Source organism: Malaclemys terrapin, chromosome 1 (assembly GCF_027887155.1).
Source record: "Malaclemys terrapin pileata isolate rMalTer1 chromosome 1, rMalTer1.hap1, whole genome shotgun sequence".
Lineage (NCBI taxonomy): Eukaryota > Metazoa > Chordata > Testudines > Emydidae > Malaclemys > Malaclemys terrapin.
In genome coordinates this window covers 194,163,240-194,181,765 of record NC_071505.1, presented here as the reverse complement: position 1 = coordinate 194,181,765, position 18,526 = coordinate 194,163,240, and the positions used below count along the sequence as shown (strand labels likewise).

At 41.4% G+C, this 18,526-nt stretch overlaps 1 protein-coding gene across 7 annotated transcripts in view; it reads right to left on the bottom strand.

The window, feature by feature from the left end:
• IGSF5 (immunoglobulin superfamily member 5) overlaps positions 1–18,526 on the bottom strand; it is a 55,972-nt gene that overhangs the window by 9,997 nt on the left and 27,449 nt on the right. For 5 of the 7 annotated variants that reach the window (XM_054049402.1, XM_054049368.1, XM_054049395.1 and 2 more), the window contains 4 exons: positions 12,747–12,872; positions 12,201–12,225; positions 7,656–7,768; positions 5,173–5,249 (listed from right to left, as the gene is read on the bottom strand). In XM_054049402.1, the coding sequence (XP_053905377.1) occupies positions 5,173–5,249; positions 7,656–7,768; positions 12,201–12,225; positions 12,747–12,872 (341 nt within the window). The remainder of the gene's footprint in view (positions 1–5,172; positions 5,250–7,655; positions 7,769–12,200; positions 12,226–12,746; positions 12,873–18,526) is intronic. The other 2 variants (XM_054049384.1, XM_054049409.1) reach the window with 1 other exon arrangement.

Below are 18,526 nucleotides of genomic sequence, written 5' to 3'. Positions count from 1 at the left end.
TCCCATATCCTCCTGGAATGTGGAAACAATTCTTCACATAATTCCTCTCCCTCTCCTTTTTTCATTTCTATTAAAATACCCAGAAGAGCAATAGGGTAAGGAAGAAGAAGAGCCACTGGTAGTGTCTGCTGTACCTGGACAGAGAGAGACAAGCAAGAAACATAGATGCCTGTGCCAGGAATTGCAGTGGCAGGGGTGTAGATGGCTACTGAACATGCTGTTTGGTTGAACAATAATCACCAACCAAGAACAAATAACAGGCAGTTATATGGCTGTGGCCATCTGATTTTTTTCCTGGTTGACACGTCATTTAATATGTTGAATGAGCAGCCCAGTGTTTAACATGTGTGACATATTGGCAGCTGCCGTAATTGATCAGTCGGTGTTCATATGTGGCCAATCTTTTGGCAGGAAGCCTTGTTTCTGAATCTGTAGGGGAAGACTACAAGAAAGCAGTTTTTTGGGGGGGAATCTTTCACCATGTTTGAGAATAATGTCATAGATTCAGACCACAAATTGCAAAACCACCGTCTCTTCTGGAAAGGCTTCCTTATAGAATATTGAAACTGCTGTAATCAACCATGTGTGAGTTAGACACGCAGAGGTGTACTGAGGAGCCAAAGAGCTAACGGGGAAATCTGCTGTGTTCAGATTGAGAATCTATGGCCACCATGCTCGGAAGAAACAGTGGAAAGTGGAATTTCTGGAGTTTGTAAAGATACACAAAGTGTCTTGTTGGGACACTTATACATCATGTGAAACCATATTCTACTGTGGAGGACCAAAACGTTGGTTAGATTGCTAAAACATTCTCTCACCATATTGTAAAATACCATTGCAAAAAGTTTTCACCCTCAGAGTAATTCTTGACCTCTGTAAAAGAACGTGCCTGCAGTTACTGATATAGATGTAAACCACCATAACTTTGCCCTGTCTTCCTCTCTGATGTGAGAAATCAGAGATAGACAACACAGCCCTTCCATGGTGTGCCTGCACACTGGACTGACAGCTAGTTTAAGAGAAATGCTTCATCTTTATATTGCAAGACCATCCAGGGTTCCAAAAATTCCAAAGCTTATCAGACAATGGTGAGAAAATGGGAGATAATGAAAGACAGCTGTCAAACTGTTCATAATAATGTTGCAACAATTAAAAGAGCTAGTGATGATTTTGATGTTGCATCTTCAACTGCTTTGAACATATCTCACACCTTTGCATTAGTGATATTTTTGTTAGCTAGCAGTCCATCTGAAATATAATGGCTACCCAGAAAGATTTTTGATTATTTTAAGTAGTTATCCTGAGAAGTTTCTAAATTGAATAATATAGAGAAAGATCTAGGCTCACTCTTCAGTGAATTAATACAAGATATCATCAAAAGATACATCTCAGCTTTCTATATGTTGAAACATCTCATTCAGAATAAACAAGAGTTCCGTGTGTTGTATAAACTCATAAATGTTCATAGAATATCAGGGTTGGAAGGGACCTCAGGAGGTCATCTAGTCCAACCCCCTGCTCAAAGCAGGATCAATCCCCAGATGGCTCCCTCAAGGACTGAGCTCACAACCCTGGGTTTAGCAAGCCAATATGCAAACCACTGAGCTATCCCTCCCTCCAAAGCACTGTTCCCACAGCAGGAAATGAACCTGGGTGAAAACTAGGAATCCTGACCACTAGACCATATGGGACTGGTACAGAGACTGGTACATGTTCCTGTCCACAGAAATCTTTAGTAAAGATGAAAGATTTATACAATCTGAAGAGAAACCAGAGTATATAGGAACTGAATGCCACATCACTGACTCTTTCCTGACAGACTATTGGTGAGATGTTAGTTGGCATACTAAAGCTCTTTTACAAATTTACAAGATAAATTAATGTGGAGCAGACCAGCATTTCCTGCCTGTGTTACCAGCTGTGAGAGCTTGAAACTACACTTAAGCGAGGCGGTAGCAGAGAAGGGCACAAACAAGAAAATAAATACTGAACTCTGCTTCTTCATGCTTCAGCCATATTGAATGGCCACAAGGTTCTACATTCACTTGTGTGGCACATACATGCTTTAAGTTGTATCTTTCATTTTAGATGCCAAATATTACAAGGACTTGTAAAATTCATGAGAATGTCAGTATCTGTAATGGTGACATGAAATCTGAAAATAAAGAAAATGTTGTCACGTGGCCCAGCAAGAAATCATGCAGGGAAAATGCAAATCTGTGTTGTTACTGTGATTATGAAGGAGTCGCAATCCCCAGCTTCCACTACTACAGTGGCTAGAGAACTGATGTTTCATCTTAGGTTATGTCAACACTGCAACAAAAAGAGCCTCAACTGCAAGTCTCGGTGCCCAGGTCAAGTGTCTTGGTCTCGCAGGGCTCAGGCTCTGGGACTAAAAGTGCCAATGTAGGTGCTCAGGCTGGAGCACAGGCTCTGAAAACCGTTGTGGGGGGTGGGTCTCAGAGCCCATGTTCCAGCCTGAGTCCAAAGGGCTACACTACTATTTTTTAGCCCCATTGCACATGCCCTGCGAGCCTGAGTCAGACGACCTGAGCTCTGAGACTCGCTATTGCAGGTCTTTTTTTGCAGTGTTGACACATCCTCAGACAACCAGGCCTCTTGGCCCTTTAAGAATGGTGGACGCAAAAGACTATGAGGCCTCCAAGTTTTGATGGTATTGCAAGGCTTAGAGCTGTACCCAGTAATGCCCCTTCTCAGACAGTTCAGTACTGCTTAGCATATTTATGCTGATTATCAACATAGTCTTCCTGAGAATGCCCAGAGGTTTTGTTTTTTAATGTGTGAGCCTGGGCAGGTGGGGCTCAGCAATCCAGCTAGGAGAAGGAAAATTCTGATTTCAAACCAAGAACATCAGGCCTGGCTAGCTGGTTTATAAAAGCTGTGCAAATCACACATGCTCTATAAACCACCGATCCCAATTTACAGTACAAGGCAAAGGCCAAGCAAGCCATGTGTGAGGCTGTATCTGCTGCAAATGGAATAGCTTCAATTAATACAAAAATGGGAGAGTTTAAATAATAGACTAGCTAGCTGTACTGAAAGCTAACTTTTCTTAAACAAGTTTTTTTTTAAAATGAGTCTTGTACTACAACTATTCATTCAACTTCAATTAAAAGTAACTGTAAATAGTAATCCACATGAATCTACATGGAAACCATTATTTGGTCGTATTTCATTTCAGTTGTTTTGTAACACCACAGAAAAAACACTTGCATATGTGCAGCATTTTAGAGCATGTGCAGTGGAACCAGTATCAAGAAACCATCCAAGATAGCAAAGGAAGTGATGCTGTGTGTGTCTAAAGTCACAATCTCACCCTTAGACTGTAGTCAGCAATGCAAGGCCTCAGTACCTCATTCTGAGCATGTAACATCATTTGTGCCTATTTTAAACACATATTAGGCACCTAGTACTGGGCACTTAAACACATAAATACACCTATTCTTCTCATTGTGCATAGCTTCATGCAATAGCAAAATGTTCTAAAATAGTCCACAAAGAACTCACAGTGTAATGGCCTATCCTTGTGAGCAGGTATGTGTGTCTATGTACTGGTGTACTTGTAACTTCTAGCACCAAGAGTAGTTTCAGATGCCAAATCAGACATGCCTGAAAATCTAGAATAGCAAAGGGCTGACAAAATGGACAAAACTCCCTTTCACTTCAGTAGGGCCAGGATTTCACCCTTGGAGAGGAGGAAGATGCAGGCATAAAAGGGCTTTTCTGAGTTATTTTAGAAAAATAAATACATAAACTAGAAAAATTTTGTTGTATGGCTAAGTACTTACTAAATCCTGCAATATCAATATTCCAAAGTGAACAAGGAAACGCTAGGGGCATTTGTGAAATTATTGAGTTAGCACTCTGACAAAAACACTGCATCGTGAGTTTCACAGACCAGCTTGCTAGGCTCTGTCTACAAAAGAACCTTAGATGGAGAAAGGTGGTTGGTCAAGTAGTCAAAGCCTTCTCAGGAGAGAGTAACACAAGAGAGGCCAGGGAGACACCTGTGTATAGAAGTTAGCTTTTTAAGTCCCTATAGTGGCCGAGGGACTGCAGTTTTGCCATACTATTACTTTGTGGTAACCTATATCTTTCTTCTGTACTGTACAGGGGAGATCATTATGGAATTGAGCTACACCATTCTTCATGTCACTTTGTTGTTCCGACATTCACCTGAGTCTGTCACTTAGTGTCATCCTGGTGCTTTCTTGTAACAGCTATTGTTCTCAGCTCCAAATCAAATAGACCAAGAGACTTACATGTTGAGAAGAACAAAAATCATAGAAGAAATGAACTTCCATATTATCCTGATCATGAATTACAGAGGGCAGAGAAGCCAGCTCAGGTAAATGTGTGAGAAGATAGTCTTGTGAATGATACACTGCCATCTTTTATGCCACAAAGTATGCTCACATTTCTTTTCTAACCAATGGCACTTTGATAATGGTCCATCCCCTTCTTCCCACCTCCATTGAAATGAAACAGGGAAGTTTCCTGAGAGAAGTTCCGGTAAAATAGCCATCGCATTAAAGCATGTTCCAAGGGCATGCCCCGTAGTGTACTTTATACCTATATCACCATGTCATCTCAAAACATTTTACGAAGTATGGGCCTGATCCAAACCCTGCTGAAATGAATGGAAACTCACCCAATGAGTTCATGGTGGTTTGGATCAGGCCCTATGTACATATAATGCTACTGAATTGCAGCATCTTATGAGCTTGAAAACAGTAGCTTACAAAAGCAGGGAAATGTTGCACATTGAAAGCAGGGCAAAAACCTCCATAATCTAATGGGACTGGGTGGTTGGGAATAGAAAAGAGCATATGATAAGGAGCCTAGATCTTGCGTAGTTATAGCCCAGGCTGGTAAGAAGGTGCAACGTCATTGTAATAAAAACAAAAATCTTTTAAACCAAATTTTAGATTTTTAATTTTAGATGCAAATCTAAGAAACTAGCATTAGCATCCAGTGTATGTCCTGAAAAGTAGGCGTTTCATAGAAGCTAAAAGGAGATAATGTTGAAGGCCAGAATGGAGCCCGACTTGGCTTTTAAATTTCAGAGTCTTTTAGAAATCCATGATCTAAGTATAGTACATATTTGCTATATGAAAATGTCAAGATCTCAGTGGGTTATTTGCCAATTACCTCTGATGGGGAACTGACTTCTAAATCTTCTTCTGTGCGATGAAAGTTGGAGGCCATTGGGGGAAGAGGGGCAATTCCTGTAACAGAAGAATATATAAGATCATTGTTATTCACTGTCCAACATGGCATGAACCATAAATCATTCTGGTATAAAAATAAAATATGATTTGTTACTGTAGGTGTTTTGCAGAGTTACTTCTGCCAAATAAATTTTCAAGGAACTCATCTAGGAGACTGTTGAATCTTCTTGCTGAAGTTTATCTAAGCTTGTCTAAGTTTATACTTTATGAAATAGCAAAATATTGCTTCTGCGTACCCCTGCAATCTTCGTAGTAGATGCACTTCTTTATATTTAATTGTTTTTTAGGAAAAAGTGTGCATAGTGGGATTATATGCCGTGTACAATCATTTTACATCCTTTAAATGTTTGATACAGAAAAAGAATCTGATTATAAATACAAGTGGCAAGCAAGAATTTGAGGATTTGGTTGAGATTTACATTTACTATTTGTTTATATATGTTCAAAAACAGGCCTCCTGTCTGGGAGCTGGAATTTGCATTACATTAATCATTTATTGCTAAAATCTTAACTCTCTAGTATATTTTCATACATATATTCAGCAACATGGAGAAAAGGATTGCAAAGGACAATTGTTTTTCCCTGTATTTCTGTGAGGAAACCTAAGCTGTTCAAAGAATTGGGCTCTTTCCAACTTTTGTGTCTCCACCTATATCTTCCAGATGTGGTACAACAGTCAGTGGTCTACCAAGTCCCTAGCCACCACTCTGTGGTCACCATCAGTGAATGCAAACATTATAAAAACCACCAACAACAAATGTAATTGTTGGGTTTTTTAACCTCCCCCACCCTCAGGATTATATAGTATATACAGTTAAGAAGAGAGCTGAGTGAATAATTAATTTTTTGGTTCGGTGGCCAAACCGAAAAATCAGGAGGAAAAGTCAGTTATTTTAGAACTGAAATTGCATTTTGATATTTCTCACTGTGAAAAAATTATTTGGGTTTAACTAAAGGGTTCAAATGTCAGTTTGTAATGGCATTTTTTCAAGAAAATGTGCCTTTGGAACAAAAAGTCAAAACAGTTCATTTTGAAAATGTCAAAACTAAATATTTCAAAAAAATCAGCCTATTTTGGCTGAACTAGTCACCAAATTTGTCCTGAATTCTTGAATATTTTTAGTGTTCCCAAAAATGTATTTGTGGGGTAATTTACTATTCCCTCCCCCCCACCCGCACACACACAAATAAATTGCCCAGATCTAATTAAGAGTTCTACTACATGGTAACAGAATGTACTGTGGTGGGAAGCTGAACATGTCAGTGGGGTTCACCATTCCATAAGTATATCATCCGTAAATATATCATCCTCTAAGAATATCTCTGTGCTATTGTATAAGATAATAAACCAAAGAAATACCCACCCATGCCTGAAAAACTATGAAGATATTGAAATGTTACCCTGAGATATCATTCCTAGAGTAGTACTTTTGTGGGTCACACTGCATGAATGAACAATACAACATTTATTGCATGAATTAACTAAAAACATATGGTTGTACCAACTGCAATTATTAAGTAACATGGGTAGCAAAATAATAGTGATGGACGAGCCATAAAACAATCATAGGTGCGGTTGTATTCAGAAAAGCATCCAACATTGCTAGAGTTAGCTAAACTATTGGAATTTCTGCAAAACTGGATTGGAAATCTCATGCCCACAGGCTCTGTTGTGATGTTTCTTGCATTTTCTGCTTTCTGACAAACTGTAAATCACTGCAAGATCAGCCTTCCTTGTGGGATTCTGATACCTTCGTCTTTGGCCCTCGCAGGAATTTGGAAATGAAAAGGCACACAGAAGATTTTTTTTTTAATAACCAAAGTTTTTGCAACTTCACAAATGCTCAGTTCACACGTTCACTTAGACTTTTGGGCAAAGGTCTACCCAGGAGCAGCGCCAGGGTTTTTGCCGCCCTAGGCGGCATCTCTCCTCCTCTGAGCATCCAGGGGCCCTGGGGTCTTCGGCGGCGGGGGTCCTTCTGGTCCGCGTCTTTGGGGCACTTCGGCGGCGGTTCCCGGAGCAAATGAAGGACCCGCCGCCGAATTTCTGCCGAAGATCCGGAGCAGAAGGACCCCCCACCACTGAATTACCGCTGAGGGCAGCAAAATGTAGCCCCCCAAATCCTGCTGCCCTAGGCGACCACCTACGGTCGCCTAGTGGAAGCACTGGCCCTGTGTCCACCCCTACAACTACAACTGTGTTTGGAAGCCTCCAAACACCCTAGCATTCTGAGAGATCAGAACTTTCCTGAATAGGGTCAGGCACACATTGTGTTTTCCATAATGTATTGGGTATTCTAAGACTTTATTTAAGTAGCACAGAGTAAAAAATGCACATTTCTTGGAAATCGGTGAGCCAACTCTATTACGCTTGCTTCATTATCACTGACATATTTGACTCACTTGGCATTTGTTTTGTGTACACTGGGTCCTCTGGACTGTATCCAGAATTTTCATTACCACTGCTTCTCCTGGTCTTCACACTACCATCATTGGTTTTCTTAGTTGAAACTTTTCTGGAAATAAAAATTCCAATCATTAAAACCTACATTCTATGAGCATTCTTAGGCAGTATCCAACAGAGAGAGAGGCACAAATTCTCAAAGGTATTTCAGCACCTAACTCTCATTGATTTTCATGGAAGTTAGGTACCTAAATACCTTTGAGGATCTGGGTCAAAGGACTTGCAGATGTATCCAACTTCCAAAAAAGTAAAGAAAAATAATGTATAATCCTTGAAAGAATTTACCCACTGCATGCACGGTCTTGTATAAATCCTAACTAGGCTTTGCTTAAAAAGTTCTGATCAGCTGCTTAATAACATTTGGGAAATTAAGATGATTAACATCTTAAGACTTCAAGTCTGTGACCCATTTCAAAATTTTTGTAAAAACTAAAGCACAACCCCATATTCTGACCTCGATTGTGTGATTTAACCACAGCCCTGCATTGGGAGCAATAGAGAGAGTTCCCCTGTGCACAGGGGGACTATGCAGTCTGTCCCTCTGCCTCCCCACACCATAGAGGAGGGTGCAAGCAGCTTCCGGTGGTTCAGTCGGGCTATGACTCTGCCTCTGTCTCCCACCCTCCAAGCTCCCCTTTGGAGTGAGATGCACACCTGGAGTTAAATGGAGGGGGTACAACTGACAGGTCTTTTTGCAAGCTGTGCAAGGCAATGGGAGGCTTCTTGTGTGCACCCTCCCAAACACACCGTGTAAGGCTCCATCACAATCTGACCTATGGCCCTGATCCTGCAAACATTTACACACATGCTTAACCTCAAGTAGGTGTGTTGTCTCACTGAAGTCAATAGGACTACTCCTCCGTTAAGCACCTATATAAGCATTTGCAGGGTGGGGGCCTACATTTGTAGCCAGTGGGATACAGATAATACACCTCTATTTATCACTCTGTTGCGCTACAAGGGATTTTACTCATCATTTATTCCAAATAGCTCAAGTCTGGGGTCCTCCAGGGCACGCTGCAAGGCCCATCTCTTTGCCCAGGCTTTTGGGGAGAGACAAGCCAGCTAAGGGAAGGGTTATGCAGAAGAATGGCTGGGATTTGTAGCTGGAGTGGGATTTTTTTTCTTTGTTCCCATTATGTGGGGAAATTGCTGCATTTATTTCTATACTTTTAACATAATATACAAGGTGCCTAGACTGTCAGACAGGGGCATTTTCAATGCTTCTATAGATCTAAATAAATAGATGTTAGGATCAGATGAGTAGACTGCAATGAGTTTTTTAAAGCCCTATATGAAACCAGAGTCGTTCCAATGCAGTATTTGGGGATAGAGAGCACTCATTCATAGATATAATTAGAAAAAAAAGGCACCAGTCCTGCAAACACTTATGCTCGTGTGTAACTTTAAACACATGAGTAGCCCCTTTGTCTTTATTGGGACCATTCACATGAGTAAAGTTGCACATGTACTTAAAGTCTTTGCTTTGCTGAGTTCCTAAATTCAAGCTAAACCCTAAGGCCCTGAACCAGCAAAGTACTTAAGCATGTGATTAATTTTAATCATGTGAATAGTCCCACTGAAATCAACAGGACTTCTTGTGTTAGACTAGGGACTAAAAAGCATATACCATTTCATGAAGCTCCAACTTAATTTACCATGGGCCAAATTCAAGCTCCTTTTTATTTTAATAATATGTGTACACAGGAAAGAGGCAACTAGACGTAACTGTTATGCCCTGCCTTGCACTCCTTCAAAACCTGTGGAAAAAACACTCTGTGGGCCCTCCGTGAATAGAGACAAGCAGGTGTGTACCTGGATGAGGGCAAGAGATTCGAACATTGTGTTTTAGCATGTACACTCCCTGAACTACTAACTTCATCTGTTGTGTAGATTCCCTCTTCAGAGAATCATATGGTATGTCTACACTGCAATTAAAAATCCATGGCTGACCCATGCCAGGTGACTTGGGCTCATAGGGCTCAAGCTCAGGGGCTTTAGAATTGCAGGGTAGACATTCAAGATCAGGTTGGTGCTGGGCTCTAAGACCCTGTGGTGTGGGAGGATCCCAGAGCTTAAGCTGCAGCCTGAGCCCAAATATCTACCCGATGATTAAACAGCCCCTTCGTCCAAACCCTGTGTGCCCGAGTAAGCTGGCACGGGCCAGTGTCAAACTGCAGTGTAGACATACCAATAGGTTCAGCCCTAGCAGGATTAATCTATACAGTGAGTCTGGTCAGGACTCAGAACACGAGCCACAATGACAGATACTTTTGCAGCAGTTTTATTTGAATCAAAAATACAAATTGACTTGGACCTGCATTTGGCCTCAGATGCTTTGTTGATTTAGTCCAACCAATTTATACATCTGTACCTGATAAATTGGTTGAAACAATAATTATAAACAGAAAAACAAAACACCTGGAAGATTATGATATGATCGGGACTATTCAGCATGGTTTCTTCACAGGGAAACCTTGTTTCACTAATCTCTCAGAATTCTTTGAATGGATCAATAAAACAGTGGATAAAGGAGAACCAAATGACAAAATGTATTTATGTAGTGTTGTTGTAGTTGTGTTGATAGATTTTCAAGTGGCTGTTGACCAGGTTTCACACAAGATGTTACTAAAGAAGTTAAGTATCATGGGGTGAGAGGCAAAGTAATTCATCAAAAATAGCTAGGAGACAGAAAACAAAGTAGGGTTAACTATCCCAGAAGCATAGAATAACTATAGTTGGATACACAGTGCACACCTAAAAAATTACACAAAGTAACCCCACTGAAAAAGTTTTCTGTTCACATTAGTACTGACAAATAGGATCTTAATATTGATTAACAGGATCCTACATTTTAAGGTGTTTCAACCTAATGCAAAAACAATTTGTTTGCTTTGTATTCAGATGCAACTGATACTAAGTAGGAAGTGCTGACAGATATCACTGGCCGCTTTTTATATAGTATAACTTATGATCCTTAAAAAAGCAGGGGACATCATCTAATTTGTCTGCCAATCTGTCTCATTTAATTTGCATCAATCTGTCTCAGTTTCAACCTTTCTTCTGTATCACAGACATTCTAGTCGGGTTATACTCTGTGCAAGTTGTAAATCTACTGTTATCTTGACTGAAACTTGGAAGAGAGAGCTGTTTTGGTGCACAGTGACCTCCTGTGGAATTTGTTGCAAATGCTAAGTGTTGAGGCTGGAGGAAATCTGGTGCAAATAGGAATATCTAGAAGTATAGGATCAAATCTAAACCCATATTCAGTAAAGAACTTGAGCATATGCTTAATTTTTGGGTACCTGAGTATTCTCATTGGCTTTATTGGGACTGCTCACAGGCTTATAAGTTAAGCACATGCTTAGGTATATTGCTGAATGTGGAACTCAATAACTAGATAAAATTTTAAAAAATGGAGATATACCTATCTCATAGAACTGGAAGGGACCCCAAAAGGTCATTGACTCCAGCCCCCCTGCCTTCACTAGCAGGACCAAGTACTGATTTTGCCCCAGATCCCTAAGTGGCCCCCTCAAGGATTGATCTCACAACCCTCATTTTAACAGGCCAATGCTCAAACCACTGAGCTATCCCACCAGCATTTTTATTGTTTTCAAAAGTTTTATGGGAATATCAGTTACAGTTTTCAGTAATATGGTGTTGCTGATTCACTCCAATGAGTGTAATGGGCAATTTTCTGACGTGGGGGGGGTCTTTTTTTTTTAAGGTAGTGATTTACAGTATCTATTATAACTTCCAATTATGTAGCCTTGATTGTATAATCATTTTGTATAACCATAAAAGTGGAATGAGATTTTGGGCTGTACCTCTAAGGCTATGTCTGCACTGCAAACAAGGGGTATAATTCCCATATAGCTCACACTAACGTGATGAGAACGGGCACGAGCATAAATAATAGCATATCCCCAGCAGCACTGCGGTATGGCTTAGCCGTGCCGAGTACATACCCACGAGGATCGGGCAGGTTTGTACTCAACACAGCTAAGCTGCTGCTGCTGCCCATGCAACCCCGGTATGCTGCTATTTATACTCGCTAGAGCGAGCATGTGTACACAAGCAGGGAATCACACCCGTAGCTTGCAGTGTAGTCTAAGAGGCTCAGCATAAAACTTGCATCCCGGGGTGGGGGCGGGTGATGCTGGTGGCTTTGAGCCACTTTTGCTTCCTTAGGGTTCTGGGCTGCTGAGGGGAGCCAGTGAGGCCCCAGAATAATTTAGAAGGGCAGCCTGTGGGTGACAGCACTGCCCAGAATTCCCACAGTGCTATAGGCTGTGGCCCTCCCCCACCTCTCCTGGCACACCCCTTATGCCTAGGCTTGCGATGGGGGCCTTATAGGGCAGTGTAAAGCTGCCTTGCACAGTTCTCTCCTGGACAGATCTGGGGCTCTAATGGCTCTTTTATGGTGTCGCAGAAACATACAAGGGGCATAGCAGAGGGGGAATCCATGGTATTCAACTTACCTCAACTCCTTTTGATAGGTGGACTCTGAAAGAAAGGAAGAAATGGTTTTAAAATTCAGCAAAATAAAATAAGGCTTGCTACTGAGGTTCTCCCACTTTCTCACAGTTCAGACTGTATTTTAATACAGAAATTATCTCATAGCCCCCTTCCCCTCCCGTCTGCAGTCACATAACATCCTGGTGCACTTACTTACATGGAAAATTAATGTTAGGAAAGAAATTACTGAATGCATTTGTAGCTGGTGTACAATGACTTTCAATGAGATTTGTATTCTAAGTCATTTAGCCACTTTTGAAAATCTTACCCTTCCTTTTTACTATTGACAGAAATACTAACGAGCCACCAATTCCACTGGAAACAAGTTATATCGGAAGAAGTCAGCAGGCAACTATTTCGAGTATCTACAAGCCACTGGTTATCAGAATCACCTCTCTGCCCTGAACAATCCTTACCAAACTGTGCACTGTGCTTTAACTGAAATAGTAATAGATTAAATCTAATTTAAGGTTTAAAAAATGCAGATCCAGTAGCAAAAATCCATTTACCTTTGTTTTTTAGGCAGCAGTATATTATTATAAAAATAATAATGATCAGAAGAAGAAAACCAACTGACAATGTGACTGCAAGTATAATAGTCCGTGTCCGCGTGCTGTCTTCTTGGTTACCATTTTCTATTAAATGAAATGAAGAAGCATTACAGTAGCAGGGCTGCGACCTTTCTTTTTCTGAAGAGCATGACCAACTTTCTGGAAGCATTATTAAATTACTGGTTGATTATTTAAAACAAGAGATGGATTGTGTTCCTCATTTGTGTTCAAAATGACTTTACCCTATATTGATGATACCCAGTACCACAAAATGCCTTGATCATGATAATTCTTTGTTACAATTATTCTACTTTAGCTGCTAGTTATATTTCTGACAAACCTAGGCTGCTAATTTTCTTCATTCTTCCCACTTAAATGTATTTTGTAGACATTCTGAGCCCAATCTAAACCCCACTGAAAGCAAATGGGAGCCTTTCCATTGGCTTCAACAGGTATTAGATCACACTCATTGTGAAAAATTCAAAACAACCTCAGTTGTCCACTGTAAAGGACAAGCATGTTAACAACACATCTATTGAGTTTGAGATTGCTTAGCACATTCCTGCATCCTGGACTATAACATAGAATATTGCATAGTGATGTACAATATGCATTTATAGTGTTTTCACATAACTATGATTCGATTTTTTTTTTTTACCTGTAATGCTAAATCAGGTGATTTCAAAATCATTCAATGTATCGCTGTTTCTGGTTGCCACAAACAAAAGGTGCTCACCATATATCCCTCAAAATAATCAACATTAAATTGATAGCTTTTACCCTTTAACTAGTTGTCAACATACAATAGACCAGAGGTGGGCAAACTATGGCCCGCGGGCCACATCTGGCCCGTGGGACCTTCCTGCCCAGCCCCTGAGCTCCTGCCCTGGGAGGCTAGCCCCCAGCCCCTCCCCTGCTGTTCCCCCTCCCCTGAAGCCTCAGCTCACTCCACCGATGGTCTGAGCAACGGGGCTGTGAGCTCCTGGGGCAGCGCAGCTGCAGAGCCGGGGCCTGACCCAATGCTTTGTGATTGGCTCCAGCCGGGCAGCACGGCTGTAGCGCCACCAGCCACCGGTGCTCCAGGCAGCGCAGTAAGGGGGCAGGGAGCAGGGGGGTTGGATAGTGGGCAGAGGAGTACGGGGGGGGGGGGTCAGGGGCGGGGGTGTAGATAAGGGTGAGGGCAATCTGAGGGTGGGGAACAGGGGGGTTGAATGGGGGCAGGGGTTCCCGGGGGGCAGTCAGGAATGAGAGGAGGGGTTGGATGGGGTGGCGGGGGGCAGTCAGGGGCAGAGGTTCTGGGGGCGGTCAGGGGACAGGGAGTGGGGGGGTGGGGCAGGGATCCCAGAGGGGCCATCAGGGAACAGGGGGGGTTGGATGGGGCAGGAGTCCCGGGGGGTCAGATAGGGGGTGGGGGCCGGGCTACTACTCCCTCCCCTAAGCAGCCCTCCATACAATTTCCGAAACCCGATGCGGCCCTCAGGCCAAAAAGTTTGCCCGCCCCTGCAATAGCCACTTCTTCTGATGGTAATATGGCCCTGTCCATCAGGCTCATCCAATATCTGTGGTGCTCTTTACTAACTGGACCAATCTTTGATCTTCCTAACTGCAGTGAGCAGCCTCAGCCCAAAAGCTAAGGCCGGCTCCAAAAGCAGTCCAAAATATAGCCCTAGTAGCTATATTAAAAACAAACTTCAAATCCAACCCAAAAGCACAAGGTTTGTACGGACTTGACAATACTGCCTCTGTTGCACTGGATTTGTGTGTGTCATGTCCTTTTTAGTGTTCCTAATTAAAGATGGGCCTGAATGGCAAAATTTGGATACAGGTTTCAGACTCACCAAAGTTTGCAGATGTTCTTCTGGGGTTTTGGATTGGCCCCTTACAGCATAATAGCCCTGCTGCAAAATTTGGACTTGAATTTGGATTCTGAACACTCCAAAGATTGGATGGTTCACAAATTATTCAGTTTAGTCTCTTCTCTAATCCTTATGAACTATCAGCACATAAATTGATCATGCAAATTAACCAAATTAAGCATTGAGGGGCTGCTCCTGGATTTAATTGTAAACTACTACCCAAAATGTTCCTGGATTCCAACTTTAATACATATCCTTACCCATCTAGAGCACTTCAAGAATGTATTGTCTCCATTTCAATAGTCATTATTAATTCTCTCTCCTAAGAGGATATTTTGCCCTTATGTGTGTGAACATTAATTCCATGGAGAGTAATGGAAATCCTGTGTATGCATGCAGCCATCCTCCTCCTCCGGCCACACACAACACACCTAATTCCCCTCAATACTTTCTGTTCACTTCATTCTCTACACACCTCAAACAGCAGATTTTTTTCCCCCTTCATCCCAGTTTATTTGAACAATGAATCCTTCTCCCATTCTGTGCTCAACCTCTGACACACCTTCCTTCTCTGTGCATCTTTCTGAATCCTGTCCGCCTTCAAACCTCATCACAACAAGTTTCATCCCTCTTTCTGGTCTAGGGCTCTTAATGCACTCTCTGAGAAAACTAACCATCCAGATCCTGCTACCATTTAAATAAGTGGCAAACTCCCATTTTACATTAAGGGAAGCAGAATCAAGCCCTTAATTTTCCAGGTCTCTGTTTTCAATCATTCTTCCTAAGATTGGCCTTGTATAGCTTTTGTTCTGCCTCACCATAACTTCTGAGGTTACCAGTATATTATAATCTGCAGCCTCGTAGTTAATATATATAAATCAATTGTGAAGTGTTTTGTGATTTTTTTGCATGGAAGAAATAAATCTACAGCATAAATCTGCATTTTATTTTATTTTATTTTATTTTGTGCCATACAAAATGCTATGGGGATTTTAAGGTAGTTAAAATATTAAATTAATATTAATCTTGCCTGTATGTTTAATGATGTTTTTAATAAGTTATTGCTACCAAATATCAGTTATTTTGAGTATTCTTATTTTAAGATCTTGTTTTTATATTTAGCTTCTTGTAATACCTTTCTCAGTTAACTTTAATACAGATTTGTGATAAGACACATGCAGAAAATAATGTGTTGTGCTAAGTCATATCAAGGTTAGATACAAGCAGTATATAGATTAATAAAGGTATGTTAGTCAATATTTTTTTAGTGAGTCCTAGAAACAGATCTCCATATGTGATAGCCTAAGATTTCTGTTTATTAGCTGCAATGTTATACTTTGGCAAACACTACACTCTTATTAGTTTCACATTTCTTGGTAAATACAGCAACTGGGATGCTAAGATTTGAGGAATATTTCTTACAACAGCTTCATTTGTTCTTGTGATTTTCATTTAACCAGCCTTTGAGCCTTCATGGCCTATTCATTTGCCAGAGTAAGATGGCTGCTCAGGTCAAATTCAGGAATAGTCTGCTTTTCAGGCAGCACAGAGCAGAAAGAGGGAGCAAAGGAAGGTGTTTGTTCAGTGCCTGCCCTTGAGCTTTGACATAGATGGATCACTAAGACTTGCCAGCATTGGAATGTAGAAGCAGGAAGATGCCAATGGCACTGCTCCTGTGCTCTGTACCAGCTCTTCTCCAATGTACTTGTCACTCAAAATGATCACTCTGTTCAGGAGGAGTGTTTTTAACACTTTTGATTCCCAAGAACTATATTGATTTAAAAGCAGAAGACTCTAATTATCATTAGAAATTCAATATTAATTGATAGGAGAAGCTAAGCACAAGAAACCTGCACTGCATAATAATCATATACTTGGAGTTCTAAAAGTGTCCTTAATTCTTTCCCTTACTTTATCCATACTCTATAACCTCGGGTTAATATACGTCTAATAAGTCTCCTCTCAGCATATTCTCTAATAGCATCTTTCACATTAATTCTAAGTTATTTCCATACTGTGGGAACTCCTTCAGCATGCATACTTTAACCAGTCCCATTCACTGTCATTCTGTTGAGATCAAGGGCTACAAAAAGCCTGCACATTGATGTCAGGAAACTTTATATGCTTGAAACAAGTCTTACAAGTAAAGTGCCCAGGATAATTTCAGATATTTCAATAAACCTAAAAAAGTGCTTTGCTTAAGGAATCATCTTCCTTCATTTCTTTTTCACCTGACTCTTCTGTTTAAGATGAGATTTGTGTGGCATTTTCACTGCAGTGGAGCACAGCCATCTTTCAGGATTGATAGGGAACTAGCAGGAAAGGTACTTCCTACTGTGTATCACTAGAATCCATTACAAGAGATCTTCTGTATAATCTAGCAGAGGGGGAAAATGAGATTGTTGTGTGCAAAACACAGCAGATTTTCTTTTTATAACATGGATGAGAACAGACTGACTGTAGTATTCTTGAAGAAGCGGGGAGTCTTAGGTTTCAGTAAAAAGCTGTTACGTGACGGCAACAACGTAATGGATGAGACTGCATCCAGTGTCTGACTCAGAGAACTCTAAGGGTACATCTACCCAGCAGCGGCGTAAATCCCAGTGGGGGTAGATGTACATGCGCTAGCTCTGCTCGTGCTAAAAATAGCAATGTGGCCACAGTGACACACGCAGCTGCTTGGGCTAGCACCTGAGTACAATCCCGCCTGATCCCTTGGATACGTACTCAAGGGGCTAGCCCAAGCCACTGCCCGTGTTGCCTGGGCCACATTGCTATTTTTAGGTGTTAGCTTGAGCAAAACTAGTGTATGTTTGTCTACCCGTGCTGCAAATTAGACCTCCCTCCCAGCTACTGTGAAAATATACCCTCTGACTGTGTCTAGCCTAGCCTACTTCCTACTAGTTACCTGCGGTGTCTGCAAGATGGCATTGTACCACATTGTCACTCATAGTTCAGTATGTTATGGACACCATGAATGTGCCTGTAAGGAACTGGAGCAGCTGCTGCCGGTATGGTTTAACACTTCCATATAAATCAGTGTGAAAAATAAACACCCACAGACTTCCCAGTTTTCCTTTCCATCCCCCTCCCCATCTCAACTGCTGTCATCATTATCATCTGCTTTTCCCAGTTTGGCAGTTTAATTAATCTCTTCCCTGTTTGATCTTTCTGCTTGTCCCAGGGACTGCAGCCCCAGGGGAACTATAGTATTTTGCTAAATTGTGAGTGAGGAAGCCCTCACCTTAGTCTCTCTAATGTCTACACTACCACTTATACAACAAGGAGTCCAGTGGCACCTTAAAGACTAACAGATTTCAGATGCATCTGAAGAAGTGGGTTTTTTACCCATGAAAGCTTATGCCCAAATAAATCTATTAGTCTTTAAGGTGCCACCGGACTCCTTGTTGTTTTTGTGGATACAGACTAACGTGGCTACCCCTTGATACTTGACTACCACTTATGTTGGCAAAACTTATGTCACTCAGGGGTGTGAAAAAAGCACCACCCTGAACAACATAATTTTTGCCAGCATAAGTGGCAGTGTGCACAGAGCTATGTCAGTGGGAGAGCTTCTCCTGCTGACATAGCCACCACCGCTCGTTGGGGTGGTTTAATTATGTTGACAGAAGAGCTCTCTGCCATCAGCATAGAGCAGCTATACAAGAGATCTTACAGCACCACAGCTGCATTGGTATAGCTGTGCCAGTGTAAGGCCTCTAGTGTAGACATAGCCTGACAGATTAGTTAAATCCCTGTGGGCCAGGCCCAATGTAACATTATCTGATGCCTTGCCTCGGACATTAAATAAAACACTAGGAAATTCAACTAGCAATCCTTACTTTGGCCATCTCTCCTTTCAGATGTTACAAGTGAAATAAA